Source organism: Lytechinus pictus, chromosome 6 (assembly GCF_037042905.1).
Source record: "Lytechinus pictus isolate F3 Inbred chromosome 6, Lp3.0, whole genome shotgun sequence".
Taxonomy (NCBI): Eukaryota; Metazoa; Echinodermata; class Echinoidea; order Temnopleuroida; family Toxopneustidae; genus Lytechinus; species Lytechinus pictus.
This window is the reverse complement of record NC_087250.1, coordinates 13,695,314-13,715,364: the sequence shown is the minus strand read 5'-3', so window position 1 is coordinate 13,715,364 and position 20,051 is coordinate 13,695,314. Positions and strand designations below refer to the sequence as shown.

Genomic DNA, 20,051 nt, shown 5'->3' with positions numbered 1-20,051 from the left:
AAAAGTGAGTGAGTGATGTCATCAGTTCCCTCATTTGCATACCGACTGGGATGTGCATATAACTATTATGTGAAATTAAGCAAAACTTAAAAATGGCATAACTTTCTCATTTTACATTCGATTTTGATGAAATTTTCAGTGTTATGCTCGTTGGATTTTTCTCTATTTATTCAAATAAACTTTTTGTTTGGGTGGACTTGTCCTTTACTATAAATACTTACCATGCACAGCTAGCCAATCATTGAAGTCCTCCTCTGCAGGGAGCTTGACCACTACTTTAAGGTCTAGGCCTGAGTTGAGAGATGCTTGAGCTTTCTTGTGTAGATTGAACCGCATCGTACCTGCCTCAAACTTCTTCTTCGGACGGAAGGTCTGAAACATTATGAAAGAAAGATACATGTACAATGTAAATGACTTCTCGCAATACTTCCTTTGGCTTTAAATACAGACATACAGTACACAAAAATAATAATAATAATATTCCACATTTATATAGCGTTTAATACATCGGAACGACGTCTCTAAGCGCTTTCCAGACATATTATTACCCCGGTCTTCGGATCCTTGCATGCCCGCATACAATGTATGCACCTTCTCCACTCCCTGGGGAGCATTCCAACAAGAGTTCCACGACTCAATTGCTAGGCATACTACATATAGGCTTTCCCATCCTACCGGGTACCCATTTAACACCTGGGTGGAGAGTGGCAAAGTGTGGATTAACGCCTTGCCAAAGGACGCTAGGCCATGGTGGGAATCGAACACACGACCCTCTGATTACAAGGCGAGAGTCAGAACCGCTACACCACGACGCTTCCACTGGACATACCGGTAATAATGAATCAGAAAATAAGTGCTAAATTAATGTTTTCACTGATTATCGAAAATTTCCACCATATTATCAGAGCTACCACCCTTACTTGTGAATGTGTATTCTAAAATAATTTTTATTCAATTTTCAAGCCTAAATTTCCACTTTTCTTTCGTTAAAAAAAAATCATACCTAAAAATCATCATTCAAACATGTTTAAAAAATCCCATTCCCGGGGAAATCCTATTACTGTAAGTAAAAATCCTAATAAATAGGATAAAGTTCTTCAAATTGGCAGCTCTGCCATGTGATACAAAATTTAATAATTTGAGAAAATCAAAAAAATGAAATAAATCAATACACAATTATTTTTCTCTACTCAGAACAAATTAGAGAGAACAAACAAAAATTAAATAGTCCAAACCAGATACATGTACTGTACATGTAAGTCCAGGAAAATGATGAAACATGTACAATATAGACAAGGTCTTAGATGTACATGTACATGATACATGTAGATATAATGAATTTATTCCACCAATTTCCTGTATCATAATTCCTACTTCCTCCATCATTTAAACAAATACATGTAAGATTGTTATGAAATAAAACATCATTGGCTGTTATCCAATAGTATGGGTGTGTGTCTCATTGGACAGAGCAGGACTGCATGCACAAACCATTGCTCATGTGGTTCATTTTCATTTTATGCCAATTCGTCCAATTGCCGTACTCGTCTACTATCATTTGGTCTACCATCAGTTCGTCCAATATCCACATGGTCTAATTGCCATTTCGTCCACTCACCATTTCGTCTAATATTATAACCAGTTGGCCCAATAGCCATTAATAGTCCATATACAATTTGGTCTAATTAGACTAAGTGTCAATTGGGCAAAATGAATGAAAATAAAACAAATATTAGACCAACTGGTCATGAGACAAAATGGTCATAGATGAAATGGTGATTAGACAAAGTGATGATTGGACCAAATGGTTATTGGACCTAATGGTTGTTAGTCAAAATGTTGATGGACGGAATGGCATTAGACTAGATGAAGGTGTATGTAGACCATGTGGTGAGTGGACGAATTGGCAATTTACCACTCATGTGGGGGCGTTGTGGTCTACTGGTCAAGGGTCTCGTCTTCAAATCTGAGGGGGACTCGGGTTCGATTTGCCTACATTGTGCTGCACTCAACCCCGGTGAGGTGAATGTGTACCAGGCAGGATTAATTCCTTGAATGCACCAAGCGCCTTTGGCAGCTGGAGCTACATGTATAACCAGAATAAATTGTACATGTATAGTGCGCCATTGAATAGGCAACTAGATAATCAGCACCTCGAATAAAAAAGAAAATTAGTATACATTCACCATTTTGGGTCTGAATCTTTGCTTTGGTTGATATTTGAGGAATGTTTTAGTGAAACATCTGTTTTAATAACAAGACTAGTTCACAGTAAAGCTCACATGTGATACATGCACATGACACTCATAAAAAACTGCTGTTGTGTGAGACTAGGTACAGCATACAGGCTGGTAAAGTGTTTTGTATACAAGCTGATCAAGTGATTAGAAAAACATGTCATACAGGCTTGTAGAACTGACAAAGAACTCTTTGTTATGGAGATCATGATGGCAGCTTATCAACAAATTTCATGTTCATATTAGTAGTGTGCAAGCAAGGAGATTCATGAAGATTTTTTTATCTTTAAAGATAAATTCCAGTTGTGGGAACGATCTTGAAATGACTTTTTACAGAATTTAAAAATAATGATCACCAAAGTGTCTGTTTGTATGAATAAAAAATATGTGCCAAAGGATTCTTGAAGAAATTGTGTAATTGCTGAGAAATAAGCAAAATAAGCGCGGATTCGATCACTTCCGTCGGGTCTTTATTCCAGCAATAATAACACACTGTCCCACGTGTGCCTATCTGTGTTGGCGATCTTGAGTGTGATCGTTTTTTAGCTAGATATTATGATTTCACAAAGTTCAGTTTATGTAACTGTACCAGATATAGATCCACGATGATATATCAATACTTTACCTTGGTTTTACAGACTTTCTCACGAAATCAGTGTTTTACTGCAACTATGTTCATTTAGCTTTAGAATAAAGAGCATTGTAGTGTCCATTGTGGTGGGGGGGGGGCACAAGTAATGAAAGGAATTGGGGTGGGCCTCTATGTACCCAAAATATTTTTGAATTGAGCGAATTTTACAGGGCTCTTTTTGTTGATGTTGTTGTGTTTTGGTTTGGTATTTGATTGTCATTTTTTGTTTTGTTCAATGCTATATATTTTGTTTTTTGGGGGGGCTGGTTAGTGTTTATTGGTTGCCATTTACTGTAAAGCATTGTTAATCCCAACCTCCAATGCCAGCGCATACATTTAATACAACAACCATAAATTATACTACAGCCTACTAATTCCTACAGTAATACATGTACATCGTCTTTTGACGGGCGGAACACTTTGAGGTGCAAATTAAACTATACATTCAAGGAAGAAAAATATTGCATGTACATGTAGGCCTACATGTACACCAATAAATATAAACGTACAGAATTCAGGCTAACTCTGAAAATGTGGAAATTTTACAAATAATCAAATTGGAACATTAGTCTGTAGAAAATTTGATATTTGCTACAGTGTATATATTTTTAAATGCTGTGTTTTTAAAGGGATGGTCCAGGCTGGATATATTTATATCTCAATAAATAGAGTAAAATTCACAAAGCAAAATGCTGAAAATTCGATCGATAGGTAGTGCATTGTACAGTGAGAGTATGTACATGTACCATCAACAGTAGTCTGCAGGAATAGACCCTTGGTTTTCGCAATTTGCATATACATGTAGTGCATGTTGCAGAGTCTGAAGTAGGGAGACTACATTCACTACATGTATGTATTGTGGCTGTATCTGAATTTGACACAGACAGAAAGTTTGGTGTCTTGGTTATGGTCTCAAAGTGTCAAATTTGAGTCTTTGCTTGCAGACTACATCAACACAACAGTGAGGAAAAGAGGACAACGTACCAGCAATAATTATAGGACATGACTTTGATGGTTTCTACATTACAGGACTAAATACATAGTCTTCAAAATAATATATAACGTTGGCCCTCAATGATGATAAATCAATTATTTCTTCACGAATGTGAAATACATGTACATGTAGGAATGAACTCCAAGGGTATCCTCCCCAGGGAGTGAAGAATGTGCGTCTTACATATGTTGTAAATCGGATCAAAAATCAGATCGAAAATCGGATCGGCAGTTAAGCTTCTAAAATCGAAATCGAATCGAAAATCGAATCGGCGATGTTTAAAAACAAAGGAATACATCAAAATGTTGTTCGCGGTCGCGCGCATCTTCCTGACAAAGTCACAAAGACGAATGCATTGGAATGGAAGTCGCCAACATGCGCGATCGTTTGGAACATGTTTTAAAGCCAGGGGTTTTGAGGTGTTATTGCTTTAAAATAAACCGAGTGATTTTTATTAGAAAGATAAACGAAAGACGCATCTTCCGAGCAAAGGCGCAAAGGAAAATAAAATGAAAATATTTCTCATAGATCACAGGTTAATGAACGATCGGCGGGACATCTTTTAGAAGTATTTTTAGGTGCTAGCGATTTAGAATTATTGGAATGATCTCTTACGACGCATCATCTTAAAGTCGCAAGTGCAATTAAAATGAAGTAGACGACGCAAGCACGCACGATGATTTGAAATATGTTATTAAAATGTTTTGGGTAGCTAGCGTTTTCAAATCAATTTGAAGTTCACGGCGGGGTCCGCTATCACCACGAGGTTGAAGAGAAGATGTCTATCATCATAAAGGGGATAAGAGAGAAGCGCAGTGAGCTCCGTCGGTAATACGACCTTTCAAAGTTCACGGCGGCATCCGCTATCACCACGAGATTGAAAATAAAATGTATATCATCATAAACGATGTAAGAGAGTAACGCAATAAGCTCCGTCGGTAATACGACCTTTAAAAGTTCACGGCGGGGTCCGCTATCACCACGAGGTTGAAGAGAAGATTTATATCATTATAAGGGAGGTAAGAGAGTAGCGCAGTGAGCTCCGTCGGTAATACGACCTTTCAAAGTTCACGGCGGCATCTGCTATCACCACGAGGTTGAAAATAAAATGTAAATCATCATAAACGATGTAAGAGAGTAACGCAATAAGCTCCGTCAATAGTACAGTCTTTAAAAGTTTCTGGCGGGGTCCGCTATCACCACGAGGTTGAAGAGAAGATTTATATCATTATAAACGATGTAAGAGAGTAGCGCAGTGAGCTCCGTCGGTAATACGACCTTTCAAAGTTCACGGCGGCTTCCGCTATCACCACGAGGTTGAAAATAAAATGAATATCATCATAAATGATGTAAGAGAGTAACGCAATAAGCTCCGTCAATAGTACAGTCTTTAAAAGTTTCTGGCGGGGTCCGCTATCACCACGAGGTTGAAGAGAAGATTTATATCATTATAAACGATGTAAGAGAGTAGCGCAGTGAGCTCCGTCGGTAATACGACCTTTCAAAGTTCACGGCGGCTTCCGCTATCACCACGAGGTTGAAAATAAAATGTAAATCATCATAAACGATGTAAGAGAGTAACGCAATGAGCTCCGTCAATAGTACGACCTTTCAAAGTTCATGGCGGCATCCGCTATCACCACGAGGTTGAAAATAAAATGTATATCATCATAAACGATGTAAGAGAGTAACGCAATAAGCTCCGTCAATAGTACAGTCTTTAAAAGTTTCTGGCGGGGTCCGCTATCACCACGAGGTTGAAGAGAAGATTTATATCATTATAAACGATGTAAGAGAGTAGCGCAGTGAGCTCCGTCGGTAATACGACCTTTCAAAGTTCACGGCGGCTTCCGCTATCACCACGAGGTTGAAAATAAAATGAATATCATCATAAACGATGTAAGAGAGTAACGCAATAAGCTCCGTCAGTAGCACGATCTTTAAAAGTTCACGGCGGGGTCCGCTATCACCACGAGGTTGAAAATAAAATGTAAATCATCATAAACGATGTAAGAGAGTAACGCAATGAGCTCCGTCAATAGTACGACCTTTCAAAGTTCACGGCGGCATCCGCTATCACCACGAGGTTGAAAATAAAATGTATATCATCATAAACGATGTAAGAGAGTAACGCAATAAGCTCCGTCAATAGTACAGTCTTTAAAAGTTTATGGCGGGGTCCGCTATCACCACGAGGTTGAAGAGAAGATTTATATCATTATAAACGATGTAAGAGAGTAGCGCAGTGAGCTCCGTCGGTAATACGACCTTTCAAAGTTCACGGCGGCTTCCGCTATCACCACGAGGTTGAAAATAAAATGTATATCATCATAAACGATGTAAGAGAGTAACGCAATAAGCTCCGTCAATAGTACAGTCTTTAAAAGTTTCTGGCGGGGTCCGCTATCACCACGAGGTTGAAGAGAAGATTTATATCATTATAAGGGAGGTAAGAGAGTAGCGCAGTGAGCTCCGTCGGTAATACGACCTTTCAAAGTTCACGGCGGCATCCGCTATCACCACGAGGTTGAAAATAAAATGTAAATCATCATAAACGATGTAAGAGAGTAACGCAATAAGCTCCGTCAATAGTACAGTCTTTAAAAGTTTCTGGCGGGGTCCGCTATCACCACGAGGTTGAAGAGAAGATTTATATCATTATAAACGATGTAAGAGAGTAGCGCAGTGAGCTCCGTCGGTAATACGACCTTTCAAAGTTCACGGCGGCTTCCGCTATCACCACGAGGTTGAAAATAAAATGAATATCATCATAAACGATGTAAGAGAGCAACGCAATAAGCTCCGTCAATAGTACAGTCTTTAAAAGTTAATGGCGGGGTCCGCTATCACCACGAGGTTGAAGAGAAGATTTATATCATTATAAAGGGGGTAAGAGAGTAGCGCAGTGAGCTCCGTCGGTAATACGACCTTTCAAAGTTCACGGCGGCATCCGCTATCACCACGAGGTTGAAAATAAAATGTATATAATCATAAACGATGTAAGAGAGTAACGCAGTGAGCTCCGTCGGTAATACGACCTTTCAAAGTTCACGGCGGCATCCGCTATCACCATGAGTTGGAAGAGAAGATATCTATCCCCTTAAACATTGCCATAGATAATACCGCGACTTTCTCCCTGAATAATGCGACCTCTAAATAGCTAGCACCTCAAAAACAATCTTGAAATATGTTCTGAGCGATCACGCACTGTAACCAGATCTACGCCGATTTTTTATTTTCGATTTTTTCCTTCAAGGGGCATGATCGAAGATCGGCAAGTGATTGCCGATTGTGGTGAAATCGAATGGAATCGGTTGCCGATTGCAAAATCGGTTACAAGCTTAGTCTTACATGCAAATTTGCAGGCAAGACAGATTTACTCCCATAATAAAAGTTATTTGTGCACCGTACAGATACACAAAAATAAAGATTTCTTGACATTGCACTGCACCATTCATTGTCATTTTTCTTCAAGCAATCTGCTTATGATGACAATCCTTCTCCTGCAAATTGTGAATATCGTATAATGATTTGGTAGTTAATCATTTTTGTCTGGAATCATTTTTTTTAGTACACTTTATTTATGATTCATGCCAAAAATGCTAACATATTATGTTTATTACGTTGTATGGAAAATGTATTATACGAATGTTCCATGGATGCAGAAGAAAACAATAAATCAAACCATGTACATGTACGTGTAGGCTATATGTACAAATCACCCAGGGTCATTTATCACAAAATATTTCATGTTCATGTCTACATAGATTATAAATGTAGATCAATGTGTAGGCCTACGTGTAAAATTGTATTACACCCTTAAAAGTTGTGATGTGGAGGATATGAAATTAAAATGAGTTTCACAGGGAAATTCTTCTCAATTTTGCAAGAAAATGAAATAAATATGGTTAAATACAAAGGAGGAAACTACATGTATATGTACGACGTTGAATGTAATAAAGTGCATTGCATTGATATTACATACTACACAGTTCAACCAACATGTACTATACAATATGATGAGCATGATTGATCAACAGATATTATAATCAGGAAATACAAAGAGGAAACAGACAAGACTCTAGATCCTGCCTTGGTCATTCTACTCCCTCCATAAACAGAGATAGTACGACCATGGACAGACCTACTACAACTTATAAAGGGAAAAAGAAAAATAATCACCAAGACACCGTTCTCACTACCTTCCTAAAACTAGTTTACTGGAAACTAGTTTTGTGAAAACTAGTTTAAAGTGTAATGAGAAAGGTCGAAGCGATCTTGGAAGCTATCTTCCAAAACGGTTCATAAAAGAACCTCGCGATGTAGTTTTCAAGATCGCTTTGCCTTGTTAAAGTGGTTTTAGTGTAAGTGAGGACACAACCGTTCTTCAGGAAGCGACCTTCGCACATTTTGAGCGCGTTTCTCCACACGACAGGTGCGGAATGCCTACGCTGTGGTTTCGAATTTCGCGTGAAACGTGTCACCCCACTGAGAGCATTTCCATGGCAACAAGATCGCTTGACGTGAAAAGATTTTGAAAACCACTTTCGTGTGATCAAATGGGAACGCTAGCAAAGCGATCTTCCGATCTGGTTTCCTGAACCGCTTTCTAGTAAAGGGTCATTCCATCTGGATTCACCCAGTGGTTGCACCCAACCATCTCAGAATTCGTTGTAATTTGGTACACATAAAATTCACCATGGCCCACGTACAAAACAAAAAAAATAAGTCCAATTGGTCCGTCGGTTCTCGCGCTACGGCCCGCCCTTTTCTCCTTGTTTTGACAAAAATGGGCGTGACCTTCAACTTTCAATGGCCACTGCGTCGTAACATGTTGACCAATTTTCATGAAACTGGTACCATTTATTAGGAAATTTAGAGAGGAATCCAAAACATGCATCAAATAATGTATTGGAGCGATTTATAAGGTCGTGACCTTTGACCTTTACTTTGACCTTGAGTTTAACCCCCGGACAAATAATTTTTTAACTTGATTTTCGTGTATGTTAATTATTTGTATGATATTGACAAAATATGTTAAAACCAATGATGATATTTTATTTCTTCACCTTTTAAAACTCTTCCAAAGATACCATGAAATTTCACTCAAGTCCCACATACTAATATTCATGTTAGTAAAAGTGTTTAACAGTTACATGATTTCTTCCAATCTTAAGTTACAGTATGCATGCACATGAAAAGAAATTAAGCTCATCAGTTCACAAATGAAACATTAAACATTTATGCTCATGAATAGGTATCTGTTTAGGCATTTTGATGTTCAGCAATATATCATATATATATATATATATATATATTCTTGTTTAATGGTAAAGTGTTTACTTTTATCATCAAATTGTTGAGTATATGCCTATTTACTAACAAGAATATATATATATATATATATGATATATATTGCTGAACATCAAAATGCCTAAACAGATACCTATTCATGAGCATAAATGTTTAATGTTTCATTTGTGAACTGATGAGCTTAATTTCTTTTCATGTGCATGCATACTGTAACTTAAGATTGGAAGAAATCATGTAACTGGTAAACACTTTACTAACATGAATATTAGTATGTGGGACTAGAGTGAAATTTCATGGTATCTTTGGAAGAGTTTTAAAAGGTGAAGAAATATAATATCATCATTGATTTTAACATATTTTGTCAATATCATACTAATAATTAACATGCATGAAAATCAAGTTAAAAAATTATTTGTCCGGGGGTCAAACTCAAGGTCAAAGTAAAGGTCAAAGGTCACGACCTTATACATCGCTCGAATACATTATTTGATGCATGTTTTGGATTCCTCTCTGAATTTCCTAATAAATGGTACCTGTTTCATGAAAATTGATCAACACGTTACGACGCAGTGGCCATTGAAATTTGAAGGTCACGCCCATTTTTGTCAAAACAAGGAGAAAAGGGCAGGCCGTAGCGCGAGAACCGACGGACCAATTGGACTTATTTTTTTTGTTTTGTGCGTGGGCCATGGTGAATTTTATGTGTTCCAATTTACAACGAATTCCGAGAGGGTCGGGTGCAAAATTGCACATTCATTGGGTGAATTGGCATGTAATGACCCTAAACTAGTTTTAGAAAGCATAATGAGAACGGTGTCTGAGACTGTGAGCGTTGTGGACGGTCTGGTAGTTCTGACTCTTGCCTTTGAAAGAGAAGGTCGTACATGTAGGTTCAAATTTTAGCAAGGGAAGGACTCTCCCGGGGGGGGGGGGAGGGGGAGGGTAGGGGAAGTTTGCCAAATTCTTGCACTGGAGCGTAGAAGCTTGGTTGTTTCACGAAATTTTGAATAAAAGATTGACCTTCTAGACAAGCTTTGAGTGCCAAAAATAAGAATAAAAACATACAAGGGGAGACGGTGGTACAAAGAAGGCAAGTTTCCCCTAACGGTGCTATGCATGCAAATTCTAAAGAAAATGGTCATGAAGCAAGGAAGCACAAAAAAAGTTGGGGGTCTGAATGCCCCCCCCCCCCTACTATGCACAATAGTTTTTAACATTTTACTGCAAATTCATTTTTGCATGTACATGTATGTGTTTCCTGGGGGCGTTGCAGAAATAGTTGCGTTTGAACGTAAAAAAAAAAAAATAACAAACCCAGTAATGCGCGCATATCATTGGTTGAAAATAAACTTGATCGTTTTTTTATTTGCGTTTGATTTTACCTCTTTCTGAAATAAGATCCAGACATACTAGTCATAAAAACTACACTGTACCTGAAGGGTCACATGACATATTAGAGTTTTAAAAAATCTGTGACTTTCAAAGTTTAGAATTTGTTGCAGGCAGGCCTTGCAGGGAGATATAATTCCAGAGAAAGTCTTACATGTTTATTTAAAGGACAAGTCCACCCCAACAAAAAATTGATTTGAATAAAAAGAGAAAAATTCAACAAGCATAACACTGAAAATTTCATCAAAATCGGATGTAAAATAAGAAAGTTATGACATTTTAAATTTTCGCTTCATTTCACAAAACAGTTATATGCACATCTCGGTCGGTATGCAAATGAGGGAGCTGATGACATCACTCACTCACTATTTCTTTTGTATTCTATTATATGAAATATGAAATATTTTGATTTTCTCGTCATTGTCATGTGAAATGAAGTTTCATTCCTCCCTGAACACGTGGAATTCCATTATTTTAACATTTTGTGCTTCAGGCAAGGAGGTCCTAATCGTCAAATTCGTAAAAATTGAAATATTGTATAATTCAAACAATAAAAAACAAAAGAAATAGTGAGTGAGTGACTTCATCGACTCTCTCATTTAGATGTTACTGGCTCGTTCATATAACTATTTTGTTAAAAATAAGCGAAACTTTGAAATGTCATAACTTTCTTATTTTACATCCGATTTTGATGAAATTTTCAGCATTGTGGTTGTCTAATTTTTCTCTATTGATTCAAATCAACATTTTTCTGAGGTGGACTTGACCTTTAACAAAAATTATCCTGTTCATACACGGTATATTTTCTCATATTCTCAATTTATTTATTCTACTTCTTGGAAAAATACAAACATCTACAATTATGAAGGCAGATGATAAGACTGACCAAAAACTGTTGAAATTCATGACAGAAACAATCAATCGTCATGTTTATTAAAAGGGAATGTTTTATTGCAGTTAGCACTACTGTTTTTCCATGAGAAATCAATTGACAAATAATTTGTCATGGTTATTCTAATGGGTTCTATTGAAATTATCATTATATCACAACTGGCTTTGATATTTAATTAATTGTTTAATGTGTAGATGACAGTTATGAAAGTGAAAGAGTCAACTTTGTGTGTACATACTGTATTTGTGTTGTGTGTGGTTGGATCAGGAGATTCAATTCAAGAGCCGTTCAAAAGGAAATACTCTACAATAGGAAGCTTGTTATTCTTGGAAATAGAGAGAGTGTACATGGTGAATTAAGTCAATTCTACCCTTTGATTTGAATGAATTGAGGAAAAATCAAACAAGCATGTACATGGAGAAATTTTAAACTTCATCAGAATTGAATGGAAAAGAAGAAATCTAGGAGATTTAAGTTGTGCTTATTATCACAAAGGGGCTATTACACGGTTACTCACGTTACATTTGGAGACACCTTGACTCATACTTGGAGCTGTAACTCCATTATTATTGATAGGAACTAAACATCTCCTTATCACAACAAAGTACACAGTCTGACTATCCTTTGTATAAAAACAAAACTTGGGAAATTTTATTATGCTCCTGGCAAATCTTTGGAATGTGTCGGTTACTCACGTTACATGATTTGGACATGCATAAAATGAAAATTCGACATAAGTGAAAAGTCTCCACATACAAGGCTTTTATGAAAGTTGATTATATCCATTTCAAAGAAGTATATTAGGGAGACTAACTTTGTACATAATTTAAAAAATAAAGAACACATGGTTTTTACTTGGGGTGCAGATAATATGGTTACTCACGTTACGGTTACTCACGTTACATTTTGTCCATGTATAGTTAACAACACAAATGTCATTAAAAATTCAATGTGTGTAAAATTCATTGCTAGGAACATCAAAAAGAGATTTTATACAAAAAAATTGGAACAATTGGAGCTTTATTAGATAGTAAGAGGGAAAAGTATGATTTTGCTTACTAATTATGCATAAATTAGCATAATTGCTTATTACCAATTTGCATGAAGTAAATTACTGTATAGTATTGTAGATTATGTCCAAGACAACCTGCGTGCAAATTTTCGGCGTGATCGTGCAGCCAATGGCCGAGATCTCAAGGGGGGCCTGGGAGGCCCCACCCCCCCCCCCCCCCCCCGGGCATATTAACTCCCAAAATACCCCAGCCTAGATAGGGTTACAGGTAAGGACATTCAATGTGTTGTTCGAACACTCTTTAAAGTTTGGTTAATCGAAACCAAGTCTTACAATTGCTCTCTCGCATTGTGAATACTTCTACTAATATTCAATTTTGTGTGTGATTGTATGACCACTGATATTTTTATGAACAAAGAGTCACATCAAAGAGGTGTACCCTCATTTTGCTTTTAATTAATCAAAAATAACTTCACAACTCACCATGAGACTTAAAACTTGACATCCCACAGAAAATGTTACCTTACTGCATAATTTTTACTGGTTACTCACATTACATGATGGTTACTCACATTACAAAGTTACTCACGTTACAGTTTTTCTTCATCATTTTTATAAAAAATTGTACTTTTTAATGATTTTGATAGTCATCACTGTGTCAAAGATTGTTTGAAGGAAGAGAATTTAAAATCCCACCAATTAACTGTGAAGAATTTTTCTCTCTGAAAACAAAGTCAGTTTTTTCGGTTACTCACGTTACATCACCTGACCAGGTTGCAATATTCATTTTTGAATGAGTACTACAAATGTACTTGAAAAGCTGTTGTGTATTTTAGGTAATTTGACTCTTCTAAACTTCAGAAATATATAAAGTGGTATGTTGTTGCAATAACAAAATGGTAATAAGGCATATTTCATTTTTCACTATTTTTCTTGTATTTTGGTACAGAATGGAAGACACAACTTTTGACAATTTTTTTCCAAAGTATAGATATGAAAATAAACTTTTTATTTTTTGTTTCTGAAACTACCATGTATGAAGGACTTAAAGTATTAAAAAATTCAAGAAAATATTGAATTTGAATTTTTAAGCTCATGTCCACCAACCTGTGGAATTGCCCAAAGTCTATTACATGTATGGCAGGCCCAAAAAAAAAAATATTTATACAGGGGTATATATTTTCAGGGGCTACTTTCCCAAAATTGCTTAAATCTCCCAACATTGAACAAGCTTTAACATTGCAGTGAATGGGGTGTTTTTAGGGGGGGGGGGCTTTCTTTCTATTTTCCAGCCCTGGCTCTTTTAAACATTTTTTTTTTGGGGGGGGGTGAAATTGCCCCAAGAGTCCAAGACCCCATGTAATTTTTCCCTAATCTATGCACTCCCTGGGTCTTCGTAACATAGACTAGCGATTTATTGTGGGACCGTCAAGTTTTTATAATTGATCTTACAGAATGACCAATGAAATCAATGATCACGTAAGGTTTTTTTTGCCAAAAAGGGTGGAAAAGTACAGATAATAATAATAATAATAATAGTTGGATTTATAAAGCGCTTTTTGCCAGAGGATACAAAGCCAGAGCTGCCAACCACACTTCAACAAAAATCCTATTATTTAACCCCAAAAATCCTATTTTTAGACAAAAAATCCTATTCATACCGTTTTGATGCGAATTCCTTTGCAATCCTACTGTCTGGAAACATGACCTTAACAAGTTGGGTAAAATGATCCGCCGTTGCAAAGGGCAAGTTATGTTCTATAAAAAAATTCGCCATCAGCGTCTCCGCTCTGATAACAGAAAAATCTGTTTTTGTCCAAAATGTAGCAAGTGTTGTCATGTTTTTCATGGCTTCCACAGCTTGTCGATGCTTCTGCCGACTTAGGTGCAAGCTGATGTCCTTCGCACCGCCATGCGATATCGAGAAGTCACATGCACATGCCGTACATCGAGCGGTGTAATCGTTCTTCTTGCTGGCCACTATGCATGGCCACCTAGTCGTATATTCGGATAGGAATGTTTGTCTCCGTGATGATCCAGATCCTTTCGATGCCATGATGAATATTACAGAATTAACTCTCTTTGTCCATTGTTCACAATATGATCACAGACACAAACGACGACGGTGCTCAAGACGAGTACGAGGCCGGCCGGAGCATGCGGTATCGTCAGCCAGGCCAGCGCGCTAGTACCGTACCGTACCGGTAGCTACACAGTGAATTTAGCTTCGCACCAAAGATGATAAAGCGCCGCGAGATTCGCACACAGTACATGCATAAGCATGCACGCGCGCACACATGAGTCCTGGATTGGCCATGGCTGCGCTAGCGCTGGGAACATCGTACTTGCCTGTTGTGCACACACACAACGTAATACCGCGCTCGCTATATACGAGCGCGGTATTACGTACGTAATGCCAATGAGATATACACACACATAATACACGGATGCACATAGCTATATTTTCGTAAAATCGTATTTTATTTAGAAAAATCGTAGTGTCGTATTTTAAGTGAAAAATCGTACGGAATACGACAAAATCCTACTATTTGGCAGCTCTGCAAAGCGCTGCTATTATTACCCCGGCTTTAGCTCGAGCTACCATCACCGGCGCTCAGTGCATGCAAGGAATTACTCCTGCCGGGTACCCATTCACCTCACCTGGGTCGAGTGCAGCACAGTGTGGATAAATTTCTTGCTGAAGGAAAATACGCCATGGCTACGATTCGAAAACCCGTGGGGCTGTGATGCAGGAAATATGATATGAACGATCTTCTCGTATGGGTGAGCCCCCATGTTGATGCTGGTATCGGTACTTGCAATGAACACCGGTACCATATGTGTGTATGTGAGGTGAGTGTGGAAGTATAATAATGTCGGCAACTTGCAGATAAGTGACGAAGCGCTGATATCCCATCATTTTTTACCAGTAATTCTTCGATATTTTTTTGGTTCTTGACTCTTTCTTAAATACGCATATTAGAGATAGAAAGTAAGTTTGATAAAAAAAAAATTTTGATGAATTTTTTTTTTTTTTTGGATGATTTTTTTTTTTTTTTTTTTCCATCCGAAAATGGGGGGTGCGGTTAATACACGGGTGCGGTTAATACACCGTTACTTACGGTAATGAAATTTCCTTTCCTAAAAAAAAGATTTATTTTTTTATTTTTTATTGTTCCTTCAGTTGAGTAGACTCATCTAAATTCAAGTCTCTTGAAAGCATTTTTTTTTTACATCATGAACCGTTAAAAAACTTGAAATTAATGGGGCAGCTGCTTGTATGTGACATCACATATCAAAGCAAAGACCTATTAATTCTAATAACGGGGCTCGACATTAGCAGTGGCCCGGGGCAACCAAAAAATGAGAGTTGGGCCACCAATATTCTTCAAAGCCAACACTTAGTGGCCCGGTTGGGCTACCAAAGTTTTGATAAATCGTAATGTTTTGTATTGTTTTAGGGCCACCAAATTTGCTTTGTGAGCCACTGAAAAAATGAAATTGATGAGTTTGGTTGACCGATCTGGCCACCAAGAAAAAAATTAGTCAGTGTGAAGCCTTGCTAAATATTCTTTATTAATAATTAATCTTTGAATTTTTCTCATGTCAAACCTTCACGTCACCAGTCCAATATTATTTTTTTCTGATATTTTTACATCAAATCTTTCTTTACACAGAATGTTTTCATCACGGGATAGCTTTGAAGCTGCTGAAAGGGATTACTATTCAAGGTTCAAGGTTAAGACCAAAAGCTTCGGTCTCTGTTATGTTGGTTGTTCCGCTGAACTCCGTTGGCTCCACCCACCATATACAGAAACCGAAGTTCTAGCTCGATTTGTACAGGGACTCGATGGCCATATATGTTTATGTATTAAGTTTGGATAAAACAAGAAAGTGAAGTTGCGCGACAGCTGAATTCCGAAGTAAGTCACTGTTTTTTACCCTTTTAAGTTTATTTTCCCCGTTTTGGTGCATTTCAGGCCAAAACAAAATGATAATCTTTATTTTGGTACAGTTCTTTTTATATATTTTTATGAAATAAAGACAAAAATCGATGACCCCCGTCGGGGGATTTTGCGTTGTTAACCCCCTAATGGTGGCTGCACGATAGCGAGCCGTCTGTGTACGAGGAGAAATTAAAAAATTAAAAATGTTTAAAAACTCCTCGAAACAGACGGCTGCCAGCTGTCTAATCTTTCTTGACTTCAGCCAGGGTGAACTTCCCCTTTAATAAATAGATCCTATAGTCTAACAAGAATAAAACATGAAAAGGTGAGATAATCATTAAAAAATTTGTTTCCAACTCCACAATCCACAATCACAAACGATCAACAACACACCAGACACCATGTCAACACCACAGGCCATTACGATTTCCAGCATAGGCAATATCTAAGCACACACATGAATACAAGATATCACGATTATTTGAAACATGTATTCAAAAAACACATGGGTAAAATCACCGGCTGTCGCATGCAGCGGATCTTTTGTGATTGTGAGTGCATGTTCACTTGACTCGCGAATCTCTTGCATCTCGCACTTCTCAATCAAACAAAATATCATCCGCTCTCATTTTTCAATATCATTTTCTTGGAAAAGGAGGCCGCAAAGATATCATCAAAGACATGACAAATATATTTCAACTCGCTCTTACTTTGTTTTTGGCGAAGAAAGGAAATTCCATGACGATTTACTGCTCGATCTCGCTTCAACTATCAAGTGGGCAAGAGATGCGGAAGATATCACAATTATCGTATTATTACACGCAGTATAGTAGTAGTAGCTAGCTAGCCGTGTGTTGTTGTCGAATGTACAATTCACACAGCTGATTGATCTCGTGTGCATTGTGCATTTTGGATTAGCGCCAGCTCTTGTCAAATGCAAGACAGGGAAGTGTCTTTTTTCTACAGATTCACTGCGATGGAAAAAAATATAAATGAATAAAATTGTGCCCCCACCGGGACATATTTGGGGTTGAATTTTAGTTAAGCAAAGTAAAACTGTAACATGGTAAAATCCCTATTTACTCCAGACATAAGCTGTCTCTTTCATGTTCGCACAAGGCAGAGAAGAAAGTACACGTTGGCTGAATAGGGGCGATTTATAATAGCTAGTCCCCGAAATGCTAAAAAGAGCCCTTGAAATAATGATTTTAAAAAGTAGCCCTGGAAATCCCCATTCGTTGCAATGTTAAAGCTTATCAAATCTTACAAATGTAGGCAGTAAGTTATGAAAAGTAGCCCCCCCCCAAAAAAAAAAAAATGCCTCGTACAACGAGACCTCTCCCATATAGTGCACTTTGTTGAACTGGCCATATAATAACATTTTCTAAATCAAAATAATTATGATATGCATATAATTATTATAAAAGATGCCTCGTGTAAGGAGAACTATGATTCCATATGCACCCACCTTCAAAATATGATAGGCCTATGCAAAATAAGCGCACAAGATTAATTTCATAATTTGCATTATTTTGATTATAAATACTTTCATGTGCACCACTTCTCTATATGAAGAGTTTTATTCACAAAAAGGAGCGAAATCCACTTTTTGTGTTTTTCTGTAAATCAAGGATATTTATTCACCACTTTCCCATATCCACAGCTGTTTTATTTTGATATATATGATAGTGCTATTCTCTCAGATACTTAGATTAATTAAATCATGTGGAATGAAACCTTAGTAGAATGTCCATTTTTACCAATTCCAACATGGAAATTTAACACGAAACACATAAATATTCGAAATACAAAAGTACATTTTACATCCTATCTGATGTTTATCCATTAAAAATTTCACAAAGAAAAAAATATTGTTTTTTTTTATTCTTTTCTAAAGACGGTGACTTGCCGATATTGAAGTATTAATAATGTCAATATGATCATCGATGAAGATAACAGTTTGAAGTTGCTTATGAAAATATATGCATTTCTTGTTCATCATCATTGTTTTCATGATAAATGATCGAAAGTGACAATTTTCTTAGATTTTGTAATTTAATGGGTGACATAGAGGACATACCCTGCCTGGATTCGTTCCCCGGGGGAGGGGGGGGGGGGTACTTAGATTTGGTTTGCCGGGGGTGTGCGGCTGATGGTTAAAAAAAGGGTTATATCACCCAAAATTGGAGGAGAATGGCCAGACAGCAAAAACTGTGGTGTTAACCGGTGTACATAGAGGACCACACCAGTTGTTTTACACCGGTGTTAAATTGGTGGTGTTAGTTTTACACCCATAGGTGTTATTACAACACCTTTGGTTGTTATATTTACACTCTTTGGTGTTACTGATGTTCAATCTCTAGGGTGTAGTTTTAACACCTCAGGGTGTGGTCCTCTATTAACACCAACTGGTGTCAGTTTTAACACCACAGTTTTTACAGTGCAGTATCTAAAATTTGCGGCCATGTTTAGGGATTTTCCAGCATAAAACCATACCCATGTTTACGGATTTCTTCCAAAAAAGCGACCCATTCCCCCCATTCCAGAGGCACTTCCCGTATGCCTTATTTCGTGAGTACCCCCCCCCCCCCCGGGTTTGATCCTGTTCTCCCCCTCCCTCAGTGGCGTACCCAGGATTTTCCAAGGGGGGGGGGCAAATTCGTCCGCCAAAAAATTTGACAAGCAAAAAAAAAAGGTCTTCAACCACAAATAAAGGATTTCGTACCAGAAATAAAATTGACAAGCAAAAAAAAAAAAAAAAAAAAAAGGTCTTCAAGTTCAAAAGAGGGGGCCACTTGTGGCTCGTCAGGGATCAGTTGTGACTCGTCAGGGGGGGGCAGGGGTACGTCCTTTGCATGAGTTGTGACTCGTCAGGGGGGCAATCTGCCCCCCCCCTTAGGTACGCTAGTGCCCTCCCTCCATATCTTGGCTTTACTTTACGAGAGTGAATTCAAATAATGTATGCAGTCATGTAGTGTGTATATCAGTATCGGGGAAGGTCTTTATTGGAGATATCACGTATAGTCTTTCGAAGGTAATTATCAAGCCTCTATAGGCCTACTGATTTCATTTAATATCAATGAAAAAAACTTTAGTTGTCAATCAGTCAATGAATGAATGAATCAATCAATCAATGGCGTGGTATGCATGGCAGGAGAATTTCATTCTTCAATCTTCGTTGAAAATTATGGATCATGGGTTTTGATAGTTCTATGGGAGAATTCAAGAGCATTCTGTACATAATAAATGTTTAAAAAAAAAAAAAATTCGACCCTGCCAGGACTCGAACCTGGAATCCCCTGATTCGTAGTCAGATGCCTTATCCATTGGGCCACAGGGCCGCTCCATTCAAATGGGTGTACAACACATTAAATCCTTTTTTTTTCAATCCATGTTTGTCGTGAAATCTTTTCATTCTATGATTATATTGTCGTCCTAAGCAATTTTCCCACTTATCAAAAATTAAGGTTAACGTTTTCAATGACTTATTTTCGGTGCATTCTATGAATTTTGGCGAAAATTGTCATAAAAATGAAAAAAAGTTGGCAAAAGATTGCATAATGACGTCATGAATTTTCGCTGGTATTTTATATTTACGTGACCCGTAATGCAGGCAATTCAACGCACATATCTTAT

At 37.5% G+C, this 20,051-nt stretch overlaps 1 protein-coding gene and 1 non-coding gene across 2 annotated transcripts in view; both read right to left on the bottom strand.

The window, feature by feature from the left end:
• Positions 1-17,334, bottom strand: part of LOC129263781 (MOB kinase activator 3B-like) — a 38,961-nt gene extending 21,627 nt beyond the window's left edge. The window contains exons 1-2 of the mRNA XM_064100959.1: positions 17,126-17,334; positions 222-372 (exon numbers count right to left, since the gene is read on the bottom strand). Coding sequence (XP_063957029.1) covers positions 222-372; positions 17,126-17,155 — 181 coding nt within the window. The 5' untranslated portion in view covers positions 17,156-17,334. The remainder of the gene's footprint in view (positions 1-221; positions 373-17,125) is intronic.
• A 2,349-nt stretch (positions 17,335-19,683) lies between these two features.
• Positions 19,684-19,756, bottom strand: TRNAR-ACG (transfer RNA arginine (anticodon ACG)). Its single transcript has one exon. It is a non-coding gene; the product is annotated as a tRNA-Arg (tRNA).
• Between the last annotated feature and the right edge of the window lie 295 nt (positions 19,757-20,051).